The sequence below is a fragment of the Myxine glutinosa genome, chromosome 5 (assembly GCF_964187855.1).
Source record: "Myxine glutinosa chromosome 5, kmMyxGlut1.1, whole genome shotgun sequence".
In the NCBI taxonomy this organism is placed as follows: Eukaryota; Metazoa; Chordata; class Myxini; order Myxiniformes; family Myxinidae; genus Myxine; species Myxine glutinosa.
In genome coordinates, this window is record NC_136265.1 from 186,850,371 (window position 1) to 186,873,313 (window position 22,943).

General features: G+C 44.4%; 1 protein-coding gene across 7 annotated transcripts in view; it reads left to right on the forward strand.

The window, feature by feature from the left end:
* MACROD1 (mono-ADP ribosylhydrolase 1) overlaps window positions 1-21,355 on the forward strand; it is a 193,258-nt gene extending 171,903 nt beyond the window's left edge. For 4 of the 7 annotated variants that reach the window (XM_068115276.2, XM_068115274.2, XM_068115277.2 and 1 more), the window contains 3 exons: window positions 16,740-16,874; window positions 20,156-20,260; window positions 20,529-21,355. In XM_068115276.2, coding sequence (XP_067971377.1) covers window positions 16,740-16,874; window positions 20,156-20,260; window positions 20,529-20,560 — 272 coding nt within the window. In that variant the 3' untranslated portion in view covers window positions 20,561-21,355. The remainder of the gene's footprint in view (window positions 1-16,739; window positions 16,875-20,155; window positions 20,261-20,528) is intronic. The other 3 variants (XM_068115275.2, XM_078779261.1, XM_078779260.1) reach the window with 1 other exon arrangement.
* The last annotated feature ends 1,588 nt before the right edge of the window (window positions 21,356-22,943 follow it).

Sequence of the window (22,943 nt, forward strand, 5' to 3'; positions counted from 1 at the left end):
GAAATTTAGATCAGGTGCCTCCCATTTCTCTTGATCATCTTTGAGATGTTTCTACACCTTGATTGGAGTCCACCTGTGGTAAATTCAATTGATTGGACATGATTTGGAAAGGCACACACCTGTCTATATAAGGTCTCACAGCTGACAATGCATATCAGAGCAAAAACCAAGCCATGAGATCGAAGGAACTGCATTGAAGGTTCCCAAGAGCACAGTGGCCTCCATAATTCTTAAATGGAAGAAGTTTGGAACAACCAGGTCTCTTCCTAGAGCTGGCCGCCCAGCCAAACTGAGCATTCAGGGGAGAAGGGTGTTTGTAAGAGAGGTGACCAAGAACCCGATGGTCACTCTGGCTGAGCTCCAGAGATCCTGTGTGGAGATGGGAGAAACTTCCAGAAGGACAACCATCACTGCAACACTCCACCGATCTGGGCTTTATGGCAGAGTGGCCAGACGGAAGCCTCTCCTCAGTGAAAGACACATGAAAGCCCACAGAATCTTGTTTCTCACAGACTGAGAGTCCTTTAGGTGCTTTTTTGCAAACTCCAAGCGAGCTTTCATGTCTTTCACTGAGAGGCTTCCGTCTGGCCACTCTGCCATAAAGCCCAGATCGGTGGAGTGTTGCAGGGATGGTTGTCCTTCTGGAAGTTTCTTATAACCAGATAAATGACTGTACCTGAGTTGCTGGTTTGTCATGGTTTCCAGCAATCATAATTCGTGATATTACATTTGTATTTGTACTATACGTGATATTACATTTTATGAACAATTGAAGTTGAAAACTTAGGTTGGAAAAAAAAAAATTTCCCCATAAAAAAAAATTGGAAACTTTTTCAAAACAAGTACCCTTAGGACATACCGACGGGAGAGGTAGGTGCATACCAGAAGTTTGGTAGGATTTCACAAAAGTTTGAGGAAGTAGTTCAGTGACAACACAACACAGGACAACACAGACACTGACTGCACAGATATATATATTGTTACGGACACGACTTATTAAGATGTTATGCTGGGCCGAGCGGAATGGCCGCCGTGTTCGCACAAGTTGCCCGATTATACTCGAACGTTGACTAAGTCGCGCTATGCTAAATCAATGATGGAAAGGACACAACGGCTGGATTAAATGACACGACACCAGGGGTCCAGTTCTCAAGACCTCCGGAGGAGGTTATAATATTGCGGAAGGTTAGATTACAAAGACAAGAGAGACAGCATAGAAAGGTGGGCACTTAAACACGGTCTTATCTTAGCCCCGACAGACGACAGATAAACGGGACAAGACTGACTCACACGGGGATTGATGGCAAGGAAGGCGGGTAGTCGATGGCTCGAGGTGCACTCTTGGCTCAGGGACAGAATCGACCCGGTCCGGTCCAGAGATGCGGGAGGTCTCACAGCGCTCGGAGGTGGCGTCTGGTTCTCTTTCGTGGCTGAGGCGCATCTTACGTCACGTCCGGTAAGTGGCTGCGTATATCCGGCGGGGAGTGACACGCCCTCGGCTCGTTAGCTCCGCCCCAGATGGAATCGGCCCGTTGCTTCTTATTGGGTGCGGGGGTTACCGGGCTCCGCCCTTGACGAGGAGCTGACAGCCAGCCCCTTCGTGGTAACCCCGTGGGCGCACATGGCAATGGCGGCTAACCAAGCCGGTGTGAGGACGCACACTCCCCGCACGCCGTTGTTGTAGTTGTTGTTTCATGGGGAAGATGGGAGGAGGTATGGGGAGGTCCTAAACTCACTACTGGTGCCATACAATCACATTCTGGTGCAACGAAGAGTCAGAATTAATGGAAACGAGTCCTTAACTGACATAGACTAAGAATAACTAGCAAGAGGTCCGAAAGTTGTCTACGTGAGATGTGGTGGACCTGGGCACGACATTTAATGGGGGAAGAAGGGGAAGGTCGGTTCTACAGAGTGTTGTTTACAGACAATGGGACTAGGGAATGGGGGATTGGGGATAGTTGGGGAGTATTGGGGAAATAGGGGAATATTTACAAGCGGATATGGAGGCCAAGTCCCATATCCGCAACAATATATATATATATATATATATATATATATATATATATATATATATATATATATATATATATATATATATAATATATATATTGTTGCGGAACCCGACGTCGGCCTCGGTTCCCGTTATCGAGGGGGGATTAAGCCCCTCGTCTGTTACTGACCGACGTGGTCCCGGGGGTATGACGCCACGCCCGGTCGGTGCTGGGTAGGGTTTTAGGCCCACAAGTCCTATGACCTAAATACCAGCGCTTCCCGGTACGCGAAGGAACACCCCCCGCTCACGGCCGCAGCGTAATGGATGTTGCGCCGCGCGAAGCGAACTGCGGCGTGAGCCGTTTACCAAGACTAGACCCGATTCCTTAAACGTTGGCCAAAAACGTGCCACAGGTGTCCAATGAGGGAAATCACAAAGACGACACGGATGTGAAGAAGAGGAAGACGAAGGCAAAAAAAGGTTTGAAAATGCTACTATATTTATTCCTACTACTTACAGGACCAAAATAACCAAGGAAGAAGGAAAGATAATAAAATAAAGACAGAAGGAATCAAGGAGACACAGTGCAACGCTAGCTTACCTACAGTCTTAATTAATACCCCAGGACAAGACAAAGACAGACTACAAGCACACTTACACGGGGGATGATGACAGGAACGGCAGGTGGTGTATGGCTGGAGGGAGAGGAAGGCACGGAGCTGGCTGGAGCTTGACCCCGCACGGGACGTCGGGCTGGACCTCGACGGCCACCGATGCCACCGCAATCTGGCTCCCGCGGGGTAACGGGTCGGAGCTGCCTGGTGGAGCCAACGCTGCCTGGTGGAGTCAAAGCTGCGTGGTACTGCTCTTACTTGCTCTCAGGACTCTCTCTCTCAACGCTTGCTCTCAGGACTCTCTTTCAATGCTTGCTCTCAGGGCTCCTCTCTTACGCGTCTCCCGTCTCTCTCTGAAGCTCGTCTCTTTGCAGAACTCAGAACTCATCTTAGGTGGGGGCGTCTCCCGCGGGTTATATAGGCCACACCCTTGAACCTTCGCGAACCTACTCGACGGTTCTCCCCACGCCCTCTCAAAGCCAAACCCCTCGTTCTGGGTTGGTCGGCAAGGGCTGGCTCACTCCTCCCCTCTATGACGAGGTGGAGACACGCCTTTCTTCTCCGAGCCGGAGCACATGGCAATGGCGGCGAATGCAGTTGGCAATCGAGGCTTTGGGAATGGGAATCAAAGGGAATCTACTCTATTTGAATTCGGTGCAATGGAGTATTAATTAATGGAAGACAAAGCCTTAACCTAATACACAGAATAAGGAAATAACTGTCAACGAGTAGGAAATCTATGATTGGCTAACGTGATTGTATATGACCTAAGGGACGACCTTTGACCTTTATACACAACTGGAGGAAGGAGGGTGATATTTTTACAACAATAAAAAAACACAATTCTCATTTCCACAACAATATACAGTGGAACCTTGACTTACGAGTTTAATTCGTTCTGTGACCGAGCTCGTAACTCAATTTGCTCGTTTCTCAAATCAAATTTCCCCATTAAAATGCATTGAAATGCTATTAATCCGTTCCAGCCCGCCAAAAACCACACCAATTTTTTTTTAAATATGCAGTATATATAAAAATATCTCGCGCTATATATTTCACCTGTATGCAGCATACAAGTTGGCAGGATGGCCTGGACTGGAGGTACGCACACTTGACTCTAAACTGTCCAGCCTGGGTTTGAATCCCGACCCAGCTATAACCTGTCATGTCGGTGTTTCACAGGCAGGGTGATTCATCAATGTGTGTACCGCTAGCCCCGTTTGCGTCCCATTAGTTGTTGGATGTTAAGAATCTCACCGTGTCTTCCACAAAGAGAAGGCGAGCTATCGCCGGCACTCTGAACAAGTTGTGGCCTGGCATGCTCTTCTCCTCTGCCGTTATATACGTCCTCCTCGGCATCTTTTTCCAGAAGAGCCCTGTCTCGTCACAGTTGAAGATTTGCTGGGGGATGTATCGTTCGGCTTCTATCAGTTCGGCAAAAGTTATAATAAAATCTTCAGCTGCCTTCACATCTACCTCACCAAGTCGACAACACGCACACCTCGCTCATGTTTTTCGACGATTGCGTGTTTTATATCCAAGCACATCATCCTCTTCTTCTTCTCAGTACTGCCCTTGGCACTCAATTACTTAGGACCCATGGTTAAAACTAAGAAATTTTCCAAAATAACCAACATGCGAAAACAAAACAGCAGCGATATACGGCAGAGATACTGTACTTGCACGGCAAGATAACCATTGACCGGAACCCACCTGGTGGCGGCTAGCGTAAGCTCCAAAATAACCAACATGCGAAAACACAACAGCAGCGATATACGGCAGAGATACTGTACTTGCACGGCAAGATAACCACGTGACCGGAACCCACCTGGTGGCGGCTGGCGTAAGCTCCAAAATAACCAACATGCGAAAACACAACAGCAGCGATATACGGCAGAGATACTGTACTTGCACGGCAAGATAACCACGTGACCGGAACCCACCTGGTGGCGGCTGGCGTAAGCTCCAAAATAACCAACATGCGAAAACACAACAGCAGCGATATACGGCAGAGATACTGTACTTGCACGGCAAGATAACCACGTGACCGGAACCCACCTGGTGGCGGCTGGCGTAAGCTCCAAAATAACCAACATGCGAAAACGCAACAGCAGCGATATATGGCAGAGATACTGTACTTGCACAGCAAGATAACCACGTGACCGGAACCCACCTGGTGGCGGCTGGCGTAAGCTCCAAAATAACCAACATGCGAAAACACAACAGCAGCGATATATGGCAGAGATACTGTACTTGCACGGCAAGATAACCACGTGACCGGAACCCACCTGGTGGCGGCTGGCGTAAGCTCCAAAATAACCAACATGCGAAAACACAACAGCAGCGATATACGGCAGAGATACTGTACTTGCACGGCAAGATAACCACGTGACCGGAACCCACCTGGTGGCGGGTGGCGTAAGCTCGTAACTCGTAACTCGGATCTCGGCTCGCATCTCAAAGCAATAAACCGCCCGAGCGACGGCTCGTATCTCGGAAAACTCATAAGTTGGTGCACTCGTAAGTCAAGGTTCCACTGTATATATATATATATATATATATATATATATATATATATATATATGTATATATATATATATCTATATATATATATATATATATATATATATATATATATATATATATATGTATATATATATAATATATATATATATATATATATATATATATATATATATATATATATATATATATATATATATATATATATATATATATATATATATATATTGTGTAATGTAGTGTTGTATATATAGTGTATACTATATATAGTACTATATATATAGTGTAGTGTATATATAGTGTAGTGTTGTGGTTTTTAGAACCCTCCACTTTGTAAATATCTGTAATATTCCCTTATAAATAATCCCCTGTAAATATTCCCATTTTTGTGTAAAAAGGTCAAAGGTCGCACCCTAGTTAGGTCATATTGCGACACGTAGGACACCATAGGCTTCTTCTTTAGTTTTCTCATTAGTATGTGTTCTAGTTAAGGATCTGTTTCCAATAGTTGAATCTGCGTTGCATTAATCAAATAACCTAGGCCCCTTCAATTACCCCCAATCTCTCTCTCTCTCTCTCTCTCTCTCCAAAGTGCCAGTAGCACCTACAGGCGGGGCTTGTCATATATATATATATATATATATATATATATATACAGACTTGGCATTTAATATGGAATATTTTTTTTGTGGGGGTGAACTTACTTTTCAAGATGTCTTAGAACCAAAAGTTCATTGGAATTATGTTGAAATTATTCTAGATTTTGTTAATGTGACCTTTAAAAGAAACAAAAACGACATTTGACATTTCGAAACAAATAAATTGATCCTTGAAAGTGATGTAAACTGATATCGAACTCAATTCATGGACAGTACTGTGTTAAACTTCTGTACGTTTTCCAGAAGTAGCTCTTTATTTTGCACATTAGCCAAAAATTTTTTTAACAAAAACAAAAGTTAAATAACGACTGGGATTATGGACAGTAAAATTACAGTTTAGTACTTCGTGTAACCCCCACGAGCATTCAGGAGAGCACGTACACATTGAGGCATGCTGTTCACGAGATTTGCCAAGGTTTGGACAGGAATCGCTTGCCATGCAGTGACAATAGCCTGCTGCAATTCACGCACAGAGGTCGGCTGCTGGTCCAAGTGGTCGATTTGACGCGTTAATTCTGCCCACAAGTTCTCTATCGGATTCATATCCGGGGACATGGCAGGCCACTCCATATGCTCTACACCACGGTCAGCAAGAAAGTGTTGGATCATGCGAGCACGATGAGGCCGTGCATTGTCATCTTGGAAGACAAAGTTCCCTCGAAAGGCTGCACAAGCGAATGGAAGCAATGCTTCTTCTAGAATGGCCCTGTACTTGAACTGGTTCAGGTTTCCATTCAGAACAACCAGGTCAGTTTTGCCACCTGCATGAAAAGCAGCCCAAACGGTCACCCCAACACCTCCCGCTTGGACTCTTGGCACTATACAATCTTCATTGTAGGCTTCATGCACTTGTCTGTGCACTCGGACGCGGCCATCTTGACGATAGACCAGAAATCTAGACTCGTCACTGAAGATCACGTGATTCCAGTGTCCTGGCTGCCATTGACGGTGCTCTCTGGCCCACTGCAATCGGTGCTGGCGGTGTTGTCTGGTCAGGCGTGGCTTTCTCAGGGGATGCTTGGCCTGATAGCCTGCTCGAACCAGTCGTTGGTTGACTAGCCTTCTGGATACAGGCACATTTGTCAGTTGCTGCCACTCAGCCCGAAGCCGATTAGCTGACTTGGTATGGCCATTGCGGACTAACCGGTGCAGCTGGCGATCATCCCTCCTTGTGGTTCTGCGGGGACGTCCTGGCCTCGGTACTGGAGGAGGTACACCCCTCTGAGCATTTCGTTTCAGGATCTTTGACACCTGACCTTGAGTGATGCCACACTGCCGAACAATAGCATGCTGTTTCATGCCGGAATTTCGTAAAGCCACCACTCCATGACAAACAGCATTGTCGAGTTGATGGACCATCTCCAGAGGAAGCGGCAATAACTTTTGGAGATGTGCAGCAGTTGTTTTCCACGAATACACAACGCAACAACCCTTGTATATCCGACTGTGAAGCCAATCATCAAATGCACCTGTCCGTACATTTTGCCACGCCACCTGTGATATAATCCTGTTGTTGACTTCTTGCTGCAACAGACAATCAGTGACATGGTGCTTTTAACAAATAAATCACCAAAGTGTAAAAGAAACTCACCAGATTGATATACTGAGTTAAGAAAGTAAACCCAAGTCAAGAAAAAAAAAATATTCAATATTAAATGCCAAGTCTGTATATATATATACATACACACACACATATACATACATACATACATATACATACACATATATATTGTTATGTCGGTTGGGTCGGGCATATATAGATCCAGATAGATCTGCATAAGTAGTTGCTCCAATGTTGCGAAGAAGAAGAACCACTTTGATGTGCAGTAAGTCGGGGACCTGTCTAGCCCGTTTGTTCGGATTAAGGTGTATCTTCATCCCTATTACGAGGAATGGAGCATGTTAAATAGTTGTCGGGATTATGCTATTTCCACTGTATGTCAAACCTGTTATCATTCCATTTGTCCCGTATGGCAATGCACTCACATACATTAGTTCGGCCCATTAGCACCACAATAATTAAATTCCGCCGCCGCCACAATGACTTACCGAAGAACAGACGGAAGCGACCGCACACTACGGCGCCATGGCAAATACACATCGAGCAGGCAGGCTGAGGTCACGCCCACCTCGCGATAGATTGACACTGAGGGTTTGATGGGCGGATCACACAACTGGTAAGAAGGGACTCGTGGATTGGTGAAAGGCCCGGATGACATCAGAGCCGCCCGGACAAGATACTTGGAGCGGCGGACATTTTGTCTCTTTGGTCCGACTTTGGTGGTGAACGGTTGTGTGCCAACATCTTTTGAAGCTGCTCGTCCCTGGATCCATCCTGCCCGGACCTCTGTCTCGACCCTTCTTCTTGCCCTTGTTTGTCTGCCCTTGCCTCGCCCTGCTCGTTTGGTCCCTTCACCTTCGACCCTCTCGCCACGAACGTTGGGTGCATCGGAGGACCGTGCCGAATCCGAGAGGATTGCACGGCTGGTGAAGCGGGTTGCACGCCTGCTCGCTCGCTTGGCGCGAGAGGTTTTATCGGGGCCTGGTGAACGGGGGCGCATCGAGGCCTTTCTTCCCGTCGGACGACGCGCTTGAGCCAATTGGACCTGACATCCAGACAGATAAGCCAGCACAAACGTGCACACAATGATTTATTTTATTCATCCTTCCATTGTCTTGTATTTGAAGTCTGTGAGTGGGATCCCAACCTCTAGGGGGTTTAGTTTTTACCGTCGCGTCCTTTGGTATCGGGTACGGTTTAATAAATATTTATTTTTGTACATAATTACGTTTTCGTTCATGAGTTACTTTCCACAGGGTGAAGACGCTGGTGTGCGCGGACAGTGAAGTAAATCTCGCCGCTTCTTCTTCCTCTTTCCTCCTTCCTCCTGCATGTGTATTGCAAATCCGCCATTGATTGTCGCCTCATTAAGCTCGTTTCCATCTGTGATTTCCCCAGTCTTAACCGAGGGGGAGTCAAGCGACAATATACAGTCATACCCCGTTTTACGCCATTTCGACCTCCGTCAAATCCGACTTTACGCCACTCTTCTAGAGTAAATTTCAGTTCAGCGAACGTCATTATGTGCGACTTTACGTCACTCCTACATCATCATCTCCTTTATCTCGAAGGAGGAGAAGACCATGCCAGGCTACAAAGTCGCGAAGGAGCGGCTAACGCTAATGCTTGGGGGTAATTGCACCGGCGACTTCAAGCTGAAGCCGCTCTTGGTGTATCATGTGTGTGAGTATGAGGATGAGCTTTAGGCGCAAATGAGGAATTGAATGAGGATCTTTGGAATGAACTTGGTGAAATGAGGCATTGGTCGAGAATGGTTGTGTGTGTGAGAATCTGGTTATCGTTGAACTTGGTGAAATGAGGCAATGGTCTGGGATGACCGGAGAAAGTGTACGAGTGGTGTATTGAGGACATGTGTAATGGTATTGAGTGATTGACTTGCATGGGGTGCAAGTGGATAAATGGAGAGAATACTTGGTGTGTGGGAATAAATGGTGTGTGGAGTGAGTAGTGTGGATTGAGTGGTGTGGAGTGCATGGTGCGAAGGAGTGGATGGGGGAGGATGGACCCCTTCACGAATACCCGGGGAGGGTAAGTTAAAGTTAGGTAGAGGGAGTAGGTAAATTGTTTGGAAATTGACATCTGTGGTGCAGGGAGTAGCAAGTTGTTGTTGATGCATATCCTTGTAAAGAACCGATCTACGTGTGCATGTGCACATGTGCATGGATTTGCAAATGCCTGCCTGTACGTCGTCGTTTCTGCGTATATCGCATCGTCCAAAAATAAAGAAGCAAGCAACTTCGGCCGCTCGAGGAAAGACGGTGCACGCCTATGACTCGGAGGCGAGCGTCGATCCCCGAGGCGGCCGGGTTCACGGAACCCTGAGCTCGTTCGTTCGTCACAGACGACACGACACGACCACCGGTGAAACTGCTCGGACACTTTGGGTAAAGTACGCCGTGGTGAAGCGGGCCGCGGAGCCACTCGGCACACAAGCCAGCTCATGGTCGACACGTCCGTGCCGGTCACCCCGTTCGAGGAGAAGACCCGACCAATAGAAAACAACGGAGGGACTCCCGACGGGGAGCGGCAAAGATTCAGGGCGAAGCCGCAGCCTCCTCCAGTTATTTACTCTAGTTTTACGAATTACGGTGTTTGTCTTCATTTTAAGGCATTTTTAAGACATTACGCCCCGTTTACGTCAAAAACCGAGTTACGTCATGGCTTATGGAACCAATTAATGACGTAGGCCGGGGTATTACTGTATGTATATATATATATATATATATATATATATATATATATATATATATATATATATATATATATATATATATATATATATATATATTGTTACAGACGTGGCTTAGATGTTATTTTACCGAGCGGTTTTGGTATGACCACGTCTGCACAAGTTACCCGATTATACCCGAACGTTGACTAATCGCGCTACGCTAGATCAATGAAGGAACAGACACACGGCTGGGATTAAATGACACGACTCCAAGGGTTCAGTTCTCAAGACCTCCGGAGGAGGTTATATTAAGGCGGAAGGTTAGATTACAACTACAAGAGGGACAGCAAAGGAAGATAGGCACTTAGACACAATCTTATATTAACCCCAACAGACGACAGATAAACGGGACAAGGCTGACTCACACGGGGATTGATGGCAAGGAAAGCGGTTATCGATGGCTCCAGGTGCACCCTTGGCTCAAGGACAGGGTACAGTACGGTCCAGTAGATGCAGGGAGGTCGCAGCGCTCGGATGGCGTCTTGTCTGCTCAAGCTGGGGGCGCATCTGACGTCACGTCCGGTACGGGGCCGCGTATATCCGGCGGGGAGTGACACGCCCTCGGCTCGTTAGCTCCGCCTCGTGGAATCGGCACGTTGCTTCTCATTGGGTGCGTGCGGGGGGGGTTACCGGCTCCGCCCTTGACGAGGAGCTGACAAGGAGCCCCTTCGTGGTAACCCCGTGGAGCGCATGGTCCGGAGCGTCGTTGTTGTTGTAATTGTTGTTGTAGTTGTAATTGTAGTTGTAGTTGTAGTTGTTGTAATTTGGGGAAGAAGATGGGAGGAGGTATGGGAAAGGTCCTAAACTCACTACTGGTGCCATATAATCACATTCTGGTGCAACGAAGAGTCATAATTAATGGAAACGAGTCCTTAACTGACATAGACTAAGAATAACTAGCAAGATGTCCGAAAGTTGTCTACGTGTGGTGCGGTGGACCTGGGCACGACATTTAATGGGGGAAAAAGGGGAAGGTCGGTTCTGCAGAGTGTTGTTTACAGACAATGGGACTAGGGAATGGGGGATTGGGGATAGTTGGGGAGTATTGGGGAAATAGGGGAATATTTACAAGCGGATATGGAGGCCAAATTCCATATTCGCAACAATATATATATATATATATATATATATATATATATATATATATATATATATATATATATATATATATACATACATACATACAGGGTGAGTCAAAAGTAGCGCCCGATTTCTGTATATATATATATATATATATATATTTCTGTCAGTTGATTGTTTGTTTGACATTTATATTGCAGTGTACAAGAAGGTATAAATAAATGAATGACATGTTTATCTAACCATTTATTCGGGGGAAAATTATTACGGAAGTGTACCAAGCTGTTTTATTTGCAATTTTCAAAGTGCCCTCCCTCGTGATCGATGCACAATTGCAGCCGAGCAGGCACAAAGTGGCACACATGCTTGCAGAGTTCGATATCAATTTCCTCAAACTTTGCAGTGATTTGAGCCTTCAATTCCTGAATGGTATGAGGCTTTTCACGATAAACAAGGTCTTTCATGAGTCCCCAAAGAAAGAAATCTGGAGGTGTAAGGTCTGGGGAGTGTGCCGGCCACTCAATCGGACCGCGGTGGCCGATCCACTTTCCGGGAAAGTTTTCATCAAGCCACTGACGAACATGACATCCATAATGAGGTGGAGCTCCATCTTGCTGGAAATAACAGTCCTGATCTTATACCCTGGGCCAAAAGAAGGTTTGCAGCATATCCAGGTAAATTTCTGCAGTGACAGATCTCTCAAAGAAAAAGGGTCCAATTATCCCTCATGGAGATATGGCTGCCCAAATTGTCACGCCAGGTAAATTTACCTCCTTCTCAACTGTCACTCTTGGGTTCTCCACAGCCCAGTAGACACAATTGTGTGTGTTAATTGTGCCGTTAAGCTTAAAACATGCCTCATGTGACCACCAGATGTTGTCTAGCATTGTGTCCTCTTGGTCAAGTTTAGCTAAGAACTCTTCGCAAAATTGAAGACGCCGGTCATCTCCATCATGAAGGGCATGCAGTAAGCGTGGAATGTAAGGCTTCCAGTTTTTCTGGTGAAGGATACGGATAACACTTGATTGGCTCACTTCCAACTCTGCAGTTAAACCGCGAGTTGACTTTTGCGGACTTTGTTCCAGTCTCCTGATGGCTTCTTCAGTCTTAGCTACATTCGTTGCCGTTTTCGGACGACCGGACTTCTTTGCAGTGGCTACCGACCCTGTTGCTTCAAATTTCTCGACAATCAATCGTATGTTTCTTCCCTGGGGTGGGTTAATATCGAATTCCTGTGCCAAACGGCATGCCGCCATCGTTGGTTGTTCATTACATTTGTGGTAATGTTTCGCGGCCGCAATGCGTTGATTCATTGAAAGGTAATTCATGGTTCAATTTGGTGCAACTTCAGTAACTTTCCAAACTCTCAGCAATAACCTGCAAAACAAAAACAAAAATAAAGAAATTAAGAAAATTAATAATCTGCAAGACAATTATTAACAACATAACATCCCAGAAAGAATCTGACAGCCGAAAAAACAAAATCGGGCGCGGGCGCTACTTTTGATTCACCCTGTAGATATATATATATATATATATATATATATATATATATATATATATATATATATATATATATATATATATATATATATATATATATATATATATATATATATATGTATATATATGTATATATATATTATATATTATATATACAGTGGAACCTTGACTTACGAGTTTAATTCGTTCTGTGACCGAGCTCGTAACTCAATTTGCTCGTTTCTCAAATTAAATTTCCCCATTAAAATGCATTGAAATGCTATTAATCCGTTCCAGCCCGCCAAAAACCACACCAATTTTTTTTTAAATATACAGTATATATAAAAATATCTCGCGCTTTATATTTCACCTGTATGCAGCATACAAGTTGGCAGGATGGCCTGGACTGGAGGTACGCACACTTGACTCTAAACTGTCCAGCCTGGGTTTGAATCCCGACCCAGCTATAACCTGTCATGGGTGAATCACAGGCAGGGTGATTCATCAATGTGTGTACCGCTAAACTGGGCGCCCCGTTTGCGTCCCATTAGTTGTTGGATGTTAAGGATCTCACCGTGTTTTCCACAAAGAGAAGGCGAGCTATCGCCGGCACTCTGAACAAGTTGTGGCCTGGCATGCTCTTCTCCTCTGCCGTTATATACGTCCTCCTCGGCATCTTTTTCCAGAAGAGCCCTGTCTCGTCACAGTTGAAGATTTGCTGGGGGATGTATCGTTCGGCTTCTATCAGTTCGGCAAAAGTTATAATAAAATCTTCAGCTGCCTTCACATCCGCCTCACCAAGTCGACAACACGCACACCTCGCTCATGTTTTTCGACGATTGCGTGTTTTATATCCAAGCACATCATCCTCTTCTTCTTCTCAGTACTGCCCTTGGCACTCAATTTCTTAGAACCCATGGTTAAAACTAAGAAATTTTCCAAAATAACCAAAATGCGAAAACAAAGCAGCAGCTATATACGGCAGAGCTGCTTGCACGGCAAGATAACCACGTGACCGGAACCCACCTGGTGGCGGGTGACGTAAGCTCCAAAATAACCAAAATGCGAAAACAAAGCAGCAGCTATATACGGCAGAGCTGCTTGCACGGCAAGATAACCACGTGACCGGAACCCACCTGGTGGCGGGTGACGTAAGCTCCAAAATAACCAAAATGCGAAAACAAAGCAGCAGCTATATACGGCAGGGCTGCTTGCACGGCAAGATAACCACGTGACCGGAACCCACCTGGTGGCGGGTGACGTAAGCTCGTAACTCAGATCTCGGCTCGCATCTCAAAGCAATAAACCGCCCGAGCGACGGCTCGTATCTCGGAAAACTCGTAAGTTGGTGCACTCGTAAGTCAAGGTTCCACTGTATATATACATATATATATATATATATATACATATATATATATATACATATATATATATATATATATATATATATATATATATATATATATATATATATATTATATTATATATATTTATATATATTATATATATCTACAGACTTGGCATTTAATATGGAATTTTTTTTTTCTTGACTTGGGCTTCCTCTCTGAACTCAGAATATCAATCTGGTGAGTTTCTTTTACGCTTTGGTGATTTCTTTGTTAAAAGAACCATGTCACTGATTGTCTGTCGCAGCAAGAAGTCAATAACAGGATTATATCACAGGTGGCGTGACAAAATGTACGGACAGGTACATTTGACGATTGGCTTCACAATCGGGTAGAAAAGGGTTGTTGCGTTCTGTATTAGTGGAAAACAACTGCTGCACGTCTACAAAAGTTATTGCCGCTTCCTTTGGAGATGGTCCGTCAACTCGACAATGCTGTTTGTCATGAAGTGATGGCTTTATGAAATTCCGGCATGAAACGGTGTGCTATTGCTCAGCAGTATGACATCACTCAAGGTCAGGTGTCAAAGATCCCGAAACGAAATGCTCAGAGGGGTGTCCCTCCTCCAATATCGAGGCCAGGACATCCCCGCAGAACCACAAGGAGGGATGATCGCCAGCTGCACCGGTTAGTCCGCAATGGCCGTACCAAGTCAGCTAATCGGCTTAGGGCTTAGTGGCAGCAACTGACAAATGTGCCTGTATCCAGAAGGCTAGTCAACCAACGACTGGTTCAAGCAGGCTATCGTGCCAGGCGTCCCCTGAGAAAGCCACGCCTGACAAGACAACACCGCCAGCGCCGATTGCAGTGGGCCAGAGAGCACCGTCAATGGCAGCCAGGACACTGGAATCACGTGATCTTCAGTGACGAGTCTAGATTTCTGGTCTATCGTCAAGATGGCCATGTCCGAGTGTGCAGACAAGTGCATGAAGCCTTCAACGAAGATTGTATAGTGCCAAAAGTCCAAGCTGGAGGTGGTGGGGTGACCGTTTGGGCTGCTTTTCATGCAGGGGGCAAAACTGACTTGGTTGTTCTGAATGGAAACCTGAACCAGTTCTCAAGTACAGGGCCATTCTGGAAGAAACATTGCTTCCATTTGCTCGTGTAGCCTTTCGAGGAAACTTTGTCTTCCAAGATGACAATGCATGGCCTCATCATGCTCGCATGATCCAACACTTTCTTGCTGACCATGGTGTAGAGCATATGGAGTGGCCTGCCATGTCCCCGGATATGAATCCGATAGAGAACTTGTGGGCAGAATTAACGCGTCAAATCGACCACTTGGACCAGCAGCCGACCTCTGTGCGTGAATTGCAGCAGGCTATTGTCACTGCATGGCAAGCGATTCCTGTCCAAACCTTGGCAAATCTCGTGAACAGCATGCCTCAACGTGTACGTGCTCCCCTGAATGCTCGTGGGGGTTACACGACGTACTGAACTGTAATTTTACTGTCCGTAATCCCAGTTGTAATTTAACTTTTATATTTGTTAAAAAAAATTTGGGCTAATGTGCAAAATAAAGAAATACTTCTGGAAAACGTACAGAAGTTTAACACAGTACTGTCCGTGAATTGAGTTCAATATCAGTTTACATCACTTTCAAGGATCAATTTATTTGCTTCGAAATGTCAAATGTGGTTTTTGTTTCTTTAAAAGGTCACATTAACAAAATCTAAAATAATTTCAACATAATTCCAATGAACTTTTGGTTCTAAGTCAACTTGAAAAGTAAGTTCACCCCCACAAAAAATATATTCCATATTAAATGCCAAGTCTGTATATATATATATATATATATATATATATATTATATATATATATATATATTATTTTTATTTTTTTATTTTTTTTTAACTATGGTGTCTGCAGGCATGTGCGTCCACCACTGAATAATTACGTTTTCACCCCTGTTTGTCTGTCTATGAGCAGGATATGTCATAAAGCTGTGGACAGATTCGACTGGTACTTGGTGGACAGGTTGGTGGATGTGTGTATGACAAGGACGAATGGAATCGATTTTGGTGAAGATCTGGATGTATATCCGGCCTATTAATGCCGCACAAAACGTAAACTGTTCAGCATGGCTGAGATATGCGCTCTTCCCAATGCCTACCTACCAAGGTGTGAATATGCAGAGTAAAAAATTTTTTTTCCTAACTGGTGAAGCCGCTTCAATATTTGGCTATGTCCGTCCTTCCTTCAATAATGAAGAAGAAGAACCTTTCTATCCCACCGTGTTTAATTTTTATGTGTTTCATTTGTTTCTCGGCTTCGCCTATTTTCTATTAAAATGCCTAACTGAACTGCTTCCTTCAGACATGAGTGCGATTTTTCTTTTCTTATTGATAAATGTGCTCTTTATTTATGGAAATGCAAGCATTGGAATGTCAGTGAAATTGCCACTGAAGGGGTTAACATTATTCATATTTCTTGCAACGTATGATTAAGTCATCATTCCTTTTTATTTATTTTTTATTTTTTGGCTTTTTCTGGATTGCCCACTCCTTTTTGCTTGTCTGGCCTTTACTGAAGCTTCCGTAATCACAGTTGCACTGGATAAACATTGAACTCTATTTGGGTTCCGTATCGCTCTGTGTGCTTTTACTCAGGAAGAGCTTCTGTGCAATTAAAAGTCTTGTTTCTGATGAGAGGGTGTCTCCTTCCAGCAGATGATGATGTTGACTCTGCAGAGGAGAGACGCGAGGCCTGCAGCAGCGATGTGGAGATGGAGAGCCAGGACTTGCAGGAATCCGAGCAGCCCACGGACAAGGAAGAGCCATCACCGATCGACAGCGAATCTGGTCTGGTTTTGCAGTAGTGCATGCATGCTCATAAATCAGCCTTTGCTGATGTTGGGGAGTGGAGCCATGTGTGGCTTTTTTGTCAAAGGATGCCATTACATTGACAGCCATTGCATCAATTTCTCAAATTGAATTTTTTTTAAATTTACTTATTATGGAAGCAAGTTGATAAAGAAAACTACCGTTCTAAACGCAGTACTTCTGTGCTGCTCGTACATCTGTACGTTGCATGGTTTTGCTATACACGTTGGTGTGTCAAAGTGGAGCTGATGAGCTGTTGTGATATTGGCCGCCGGGAAGGTGCCCATTTCCACACAATCCCATTGTAATGCAAACCATCTGCATGGCTGTCCGCCCGGCGCGTGGGTGCTTGAACATTGCTGGCCAGAGTAGGGATGTGTGTATAGGTGTAGCATCGTGTGTGGGATGTGAATATTAAATTTTAAAATATTGCATTGTTGATGTATGCTTTATGATGTGACTTGAGTTGTGTTTACATGTGCCTTAAACCGCATCTCAGTGTGGCATTACAAAACATCCAATGGCAACTTGTCATGAACAGCCATTTCTTCCTCTTGTTACCCCACCTCTCACTCCTTGCAAGACAACACAGACTTAAACTCGAATAGGACATTTACAAGTGAATACAATGTCTTTCTGCCCCCATCTCCATCTTCTTTGATCCCTGTAGAATTAAAAAGATGATGCCAGACCAATGTATACCTACTTTATATAGTCTGTAGGGTCTGTGGTAAGGTATCGTTGATCTTGTCTGGATTGGTCTAAATGCTGAGGCATAGCAAGCCGAAAACCTTAATTTTGCGACCAATTTTGACCTTTCACCAAAGGTAATCCCGAAAACGACTCTAATCCAAAATTTATCTCTGCACCCTCGAGGCATGGTTTGGAAACACCTTAGTGCCAACTTTAATCTCTATCGACTCAAATGAAAGGGAATGGCAAGGAAAAATGTGTGATTGTTAGTGTTTCACCTCTGACCCTTTAAATCAGAACAGGGTCCGAGATCGACAAAATGAAAAAAGGTTTATTACGTGTATTGGACCAAAGTACCTCGATTCGAAATTTGAAGATTATGAGCTCAGGAAGGGTGTGCGATTGCGATTGTTGGAAAGGAAGAAACAGGACAAACACTTGTCTCGTTCCTGGATAATCCAGTCGAAGGTTGCACATATATTGTAATAACAAAAAAGAATGGAGGGGAATGTTCTTGTAATCTTTGGGTCCCAAGGTGATGATAAAAATATTATGTCGAAGGCTCAGTCCGTAAGGTTAATTTTTCGACGTGTGTGAACGAAGGTGCTGCGGTGTTAGCATGCTATGCTGCAGATCAACATTCTGAGGTGGTTAGCCCCCAAAACCCGCCAGATGGTTTTGATTTGGCTTTTAGCTGGCAGTGTAATCCGCCACCACGACTGTGGTGCACTTCACCAAGTCCGTGCTGATGCATAATGAATGGTTCTTGTGCTCCGAATGGTTGTCGGCTAGTGTACCACGTGCCTGTCTATTGCAGCGTTACATGACACCCTGAATGCTTTGACTGGTTTGCAGCGTCGGTCGGCGCTGGTGACAGGGTACTGTGGTCGTTTTGACTCGTTCAGGATCTCAATCTGACTACGGATGCCTTTTTTGTCCATCGCACCGCGGAGCGAAACGGGGACTATGGTTTTCCCCTCCGTCCGTGTGTCCGTCCGTCCATCCGTCCGTCCGTGCGTGCGTGCATGCGTAAGCGAAGGACCGCATTCGAATTTGGTGTGTGGGTGCAACCCACGTCAAAATCCAAGATGGCCGCCGCCATGTATGTCTGATGCCATGTATGTCTGAACCTTATGAGCTGAATATCTTGAAAAATAAGCGAAGTACCAACTTCTAATCTGGTGTGTGGGTGTATCTAGGCATAAGGAAGAACGCTATTGAAAATTGGGTCGCCACGTCAAAATCCAAGATGGCCGCCACCATATATATGTCTGAACCTTGTGAGCGGAATATCTTGAAAAATAAGCGAAGTACCAACTTCTAATCTGGTGTGTGGGTGTATCTAGGCACAAGGAAGAACGCTGTTTAAAATTGGGTCGCCACGTCAAAATCCAAGATGGCCGCCGCCATGTATGTCTGAACCTTGTGAGATGAATATCTTGAAAAATAAGGCACGTACCAACTTCTAATTTGGTGTGTGGGTGTATCTCGGCATAAGGAAGAACGCTATTGTAAATTGGGTCGCCACGTCAAAATCCAAGATGGCCGCCGCCATGTATGTCTGAACCTTGTGAGATGAATATCTTGAAAAATAAGGCACGTACCAACTTCTAATCTGGGTGTGTGGGTGTATCTCGGCATAAGGAAGAACGCTATTGTAAATTGGGTCGCCACGTCAAAATTCAAGATGGCCGCCACCATATATATGTCTGAACCTTGTGAGCGAAATATCTTGATAAATAAGCGAAGTACCAACTTCTAATCTGGTGTTTGGGTGTATCTCGGCACAAGGAAGAACGCCATTGAAAATTGGGTCGCCATGTCAAAATCCAAGATGGCCGCCGCCATGTATGTCTGAACCTTGTGAGATGGATATCTTGAAAAATAAGCGAATTACCAACTTCTAATTTGGTGTGTGGGTGTATCTCGGCATAAGGAAGAACGCTATTGAAAATTCGGTCGCCATGTCAAAATCCAAGATGGCCGCCACCATATAATGTCTGAACCTTGTGAGCGAAATATCTTGAAAAATAAGCGAAGTACCAACTTCTAATCTGGTGTGTGGGTGTATCTAGGCATAAGGAAGAACCCTATTGAAAATTGGGTCGCCACGTCAAAATCCAAGATGGACGCCGCCATGTATGTCTGAACCTTGTGAGCGGAATATCTTGAAAAATAAGCAAAGTACCAACTTATAATCTGGTGTGTGGGTGTATCTATGCATAAGGGAGAAGGCGATTGAAAATTGGATCGCCAAGTCAAAATCCAAGATGGCCGCCTTGCGTCTTCCACTTTGTCAACTCGCATCACTTCACCGACGGGGGACCTAGGCGTAACACTTGTTTGAAATGATGAACTCACCCGACAAAATAACTGCCGCCTCCAAAGGACCAAACGATCATCGGTTGCAATCCTTTATTAACCCTTGCGTATGTACACACTGCTTACCCCGTTGGCAAAAAAAATCAACCTTGAAACGTCATTGCAATCTACGAGTCGTTTCCTGGTGTGAGTCTGTGTCCTGCAACATGAGGCTGAGCATTTTTGTTTTGCTCTGTTTCATGCAGGTCCGATGAGCGAAAAAATGATGAATGGAGCGGAGGAGAGCCAGCAGGACAAAACTGCTGATGCACATCAAGAGTCTTCTGTGGACGAGATTGGAGGTGGAGAAGGTAGGCAACCTGCAGCTTTCTCTCACTTTGTACTGTTGAGAACATCAATATCGCTCTGCCATCCACATTGAGAGATACTTATTGGCTTTTGCAACTGACTTCGTCACTAGAATTTACATTTGATGTCTTTTAAAGGACATTTCTCAGCCATGGGATTTGAAGTGAGCATAGGGCCATTCATTATTTTCACCATCAACAACAACAACATTGAGATACTTGATATTCTAATGTGCATGTATGTTTTTAATATACACTTTTTTTTTTTCAGGTGGAGCCAAACTGAAAACGGATGAGAAGTGATTGCTCTCACTTTTTCCTTTGTGATTTCTCTATTAGCAGAAACGAATAGTTTTTTTTTTCTTTTTTTGACACACGATATGGGTTTGAATGCCATGGTAGGGCAGTTTATTTATGAATAGTTTGAAACGTCATGAGTGCCTCGGTGCTTTACATAATACTGTAGGGTTTTATTTTATTTTTTTCAGGCCAAAGTTTTTGAAAGGGTTAATTATATAGTTAATAACGCTGAAAAATTATTTCTGGCAATCTAGGCATAGTGTGCCATTTGCGCGATCCATCCCCTCGGTTTAATATGCTCAGCGCATCTTGTTTTACCCCTCAGCGAATGCCATGCCAGCCACGTGCTCGTCACGTGCCAGCGTCTCGGCATTTGGCAGTTTACACTGACATGATCGCGTTGCTTTTGCTGGAATCTATGCTAGTCCATGAGGCTGGTGTGGTTGTATATTTTTTTTTCTTCTCCCACACCCATTCAACTCTCCTTTACGAACATCCTCCAAAGCTCTCACCTTGCCTCTAATTGATGGTTTGACTCCAAAATCTTTAGTAGGCTTGTAGAAACACCCAAAAAGGTTTTTGCAATTATATCTCACACCATTCCCCCAAACCCCTTCCTCTTTCCTTTGGGCAAAATACCTAAATCACATTGTATAATTAGTCCAACACACATCTGTAGTTCATATTCCTGTGGGTGTACGAATTGTAGATGCACCTCTACTCTAAGCCCAGTTTTGGTCTATGCTTTTGAAACTTGTTTTACACGGTAGTTGCTGTGAGAATAAATGTCATATATCCGACACGTGATATGCTTTGTGAGTTTTTGCTTTATCAAACTATGTGACTCCTGGGTGGATAATTGTTACTGTTCATATTATACGGGCAATCATCATTTTATCCCCCATTCCCAAATTTCCCCCCAACTCTTATAACCCCTCCCGCAAATGCGTTATTATTAAAGGCATTAGCATCGTGTTTGCTTTTGAAATTTTTCCAATAACAGCTGCTCGCGATCGTTATTTTCTTTATGTAATTTTTCTTTATTGTATTCAGGTTCGTAGAACAGCAAGGTAGATCTGACCATGGGTAAAAATGAAGGAAATTAACAAATCAGATGAGTTTAAGGTTATAAAAAACCACCTTTAGAGGCCATTTTTCCCCGCAAAGCGGGGGTTGGCCTTTTTCGAGAACCGTGGTTGTTGTGGTTTTTCGGTCCCCTTTTTGAAGCAATGTTTTACGGCCGGATGCCCTTCCTGACGCCAACCCTTTTTGCCGCCTTTAACGACAAACAGGGAATTACCAGTGAACTGGTACTCAATTAGCCGACCTCGGAAGGATGACAGGCTGAGTCAACCCCCCTGGTGTTAATTCAGCAATCGACTGGGATTCGAACCCAGGATCCTTGGATCCTAAGCCGGCACCCTAGCCGCTAACCCAACACCAGGGTTTACCCAGGGCAACACCAGTTTAAGGTTAATGGGGGTAAATAAAGATCATGGGCCAGAAATGAGGATGACGAGAGATGATGGTGCACTGCTTGCTTGAATACCTGGAGGGAAGAGTGAGGTAGAACAGCCACCCTCAGGATGTTGTTCTGTATACAGGAGAGGTGAGGCGTAAAAGATGTATTTGCAGTCGGCCTGGATTTTGGAAGTTTAATCAGGAGTACAGGTGTGAGTAGAAGATCATCAGGGAGGAGGAAGGCTGGAAAAGAAACTTGGTGGTGGAATAAAAATACAAAAACAAGAAGACGTCATGCGGAGCACGATACTTGCAAAATCCACCCTCCCCCCCCTCCCCCCCCCCCCAAAAGTTTTCCATTGATACAGCACATTGTCCATTTCATGAAGATTAAAATTTACAATCTTGATCAAAGCTCAGGTCAACAGGATGAAAAGTGACGATTTTTCAGATGAAAAATGATTTTGGAAGGTTGACCTTGAGTTGACCTTTGACCTTTTGACCTCAAATATAGTTAGTTTCCCTATTTAGCGACTCAATGTGCAAATGCTGTTCAATTTTCAAGTCGATCGGATGAAAATTGAGGATATTAAAAATTTGGCCTATGTTGACCTTTTGGCCTATGTTGACCTCAAAAATAGATGGTGGTTGAATTCAGTGACCATATATATAAATCCTCTTAGAAGTTCAAGTCAATCAAATGAAAATTGGTGATTTTAGAAATTTGGCCTATGTTGACCTTTTGGCCTGTGTTTACCTAAATTATAATACATGGTTGAATTCAGTGACCAGATCTGCAAGTCCTCTTCAAATTTCATGTCTATTGGATGAAAATTGAGGATTTTAGACATTTAGCAAAGTTGGTGACCTTTTGGCCTATTGACCCCAAAAACAATAGGCTTCTTGCTTTTGACCAACTCTACCA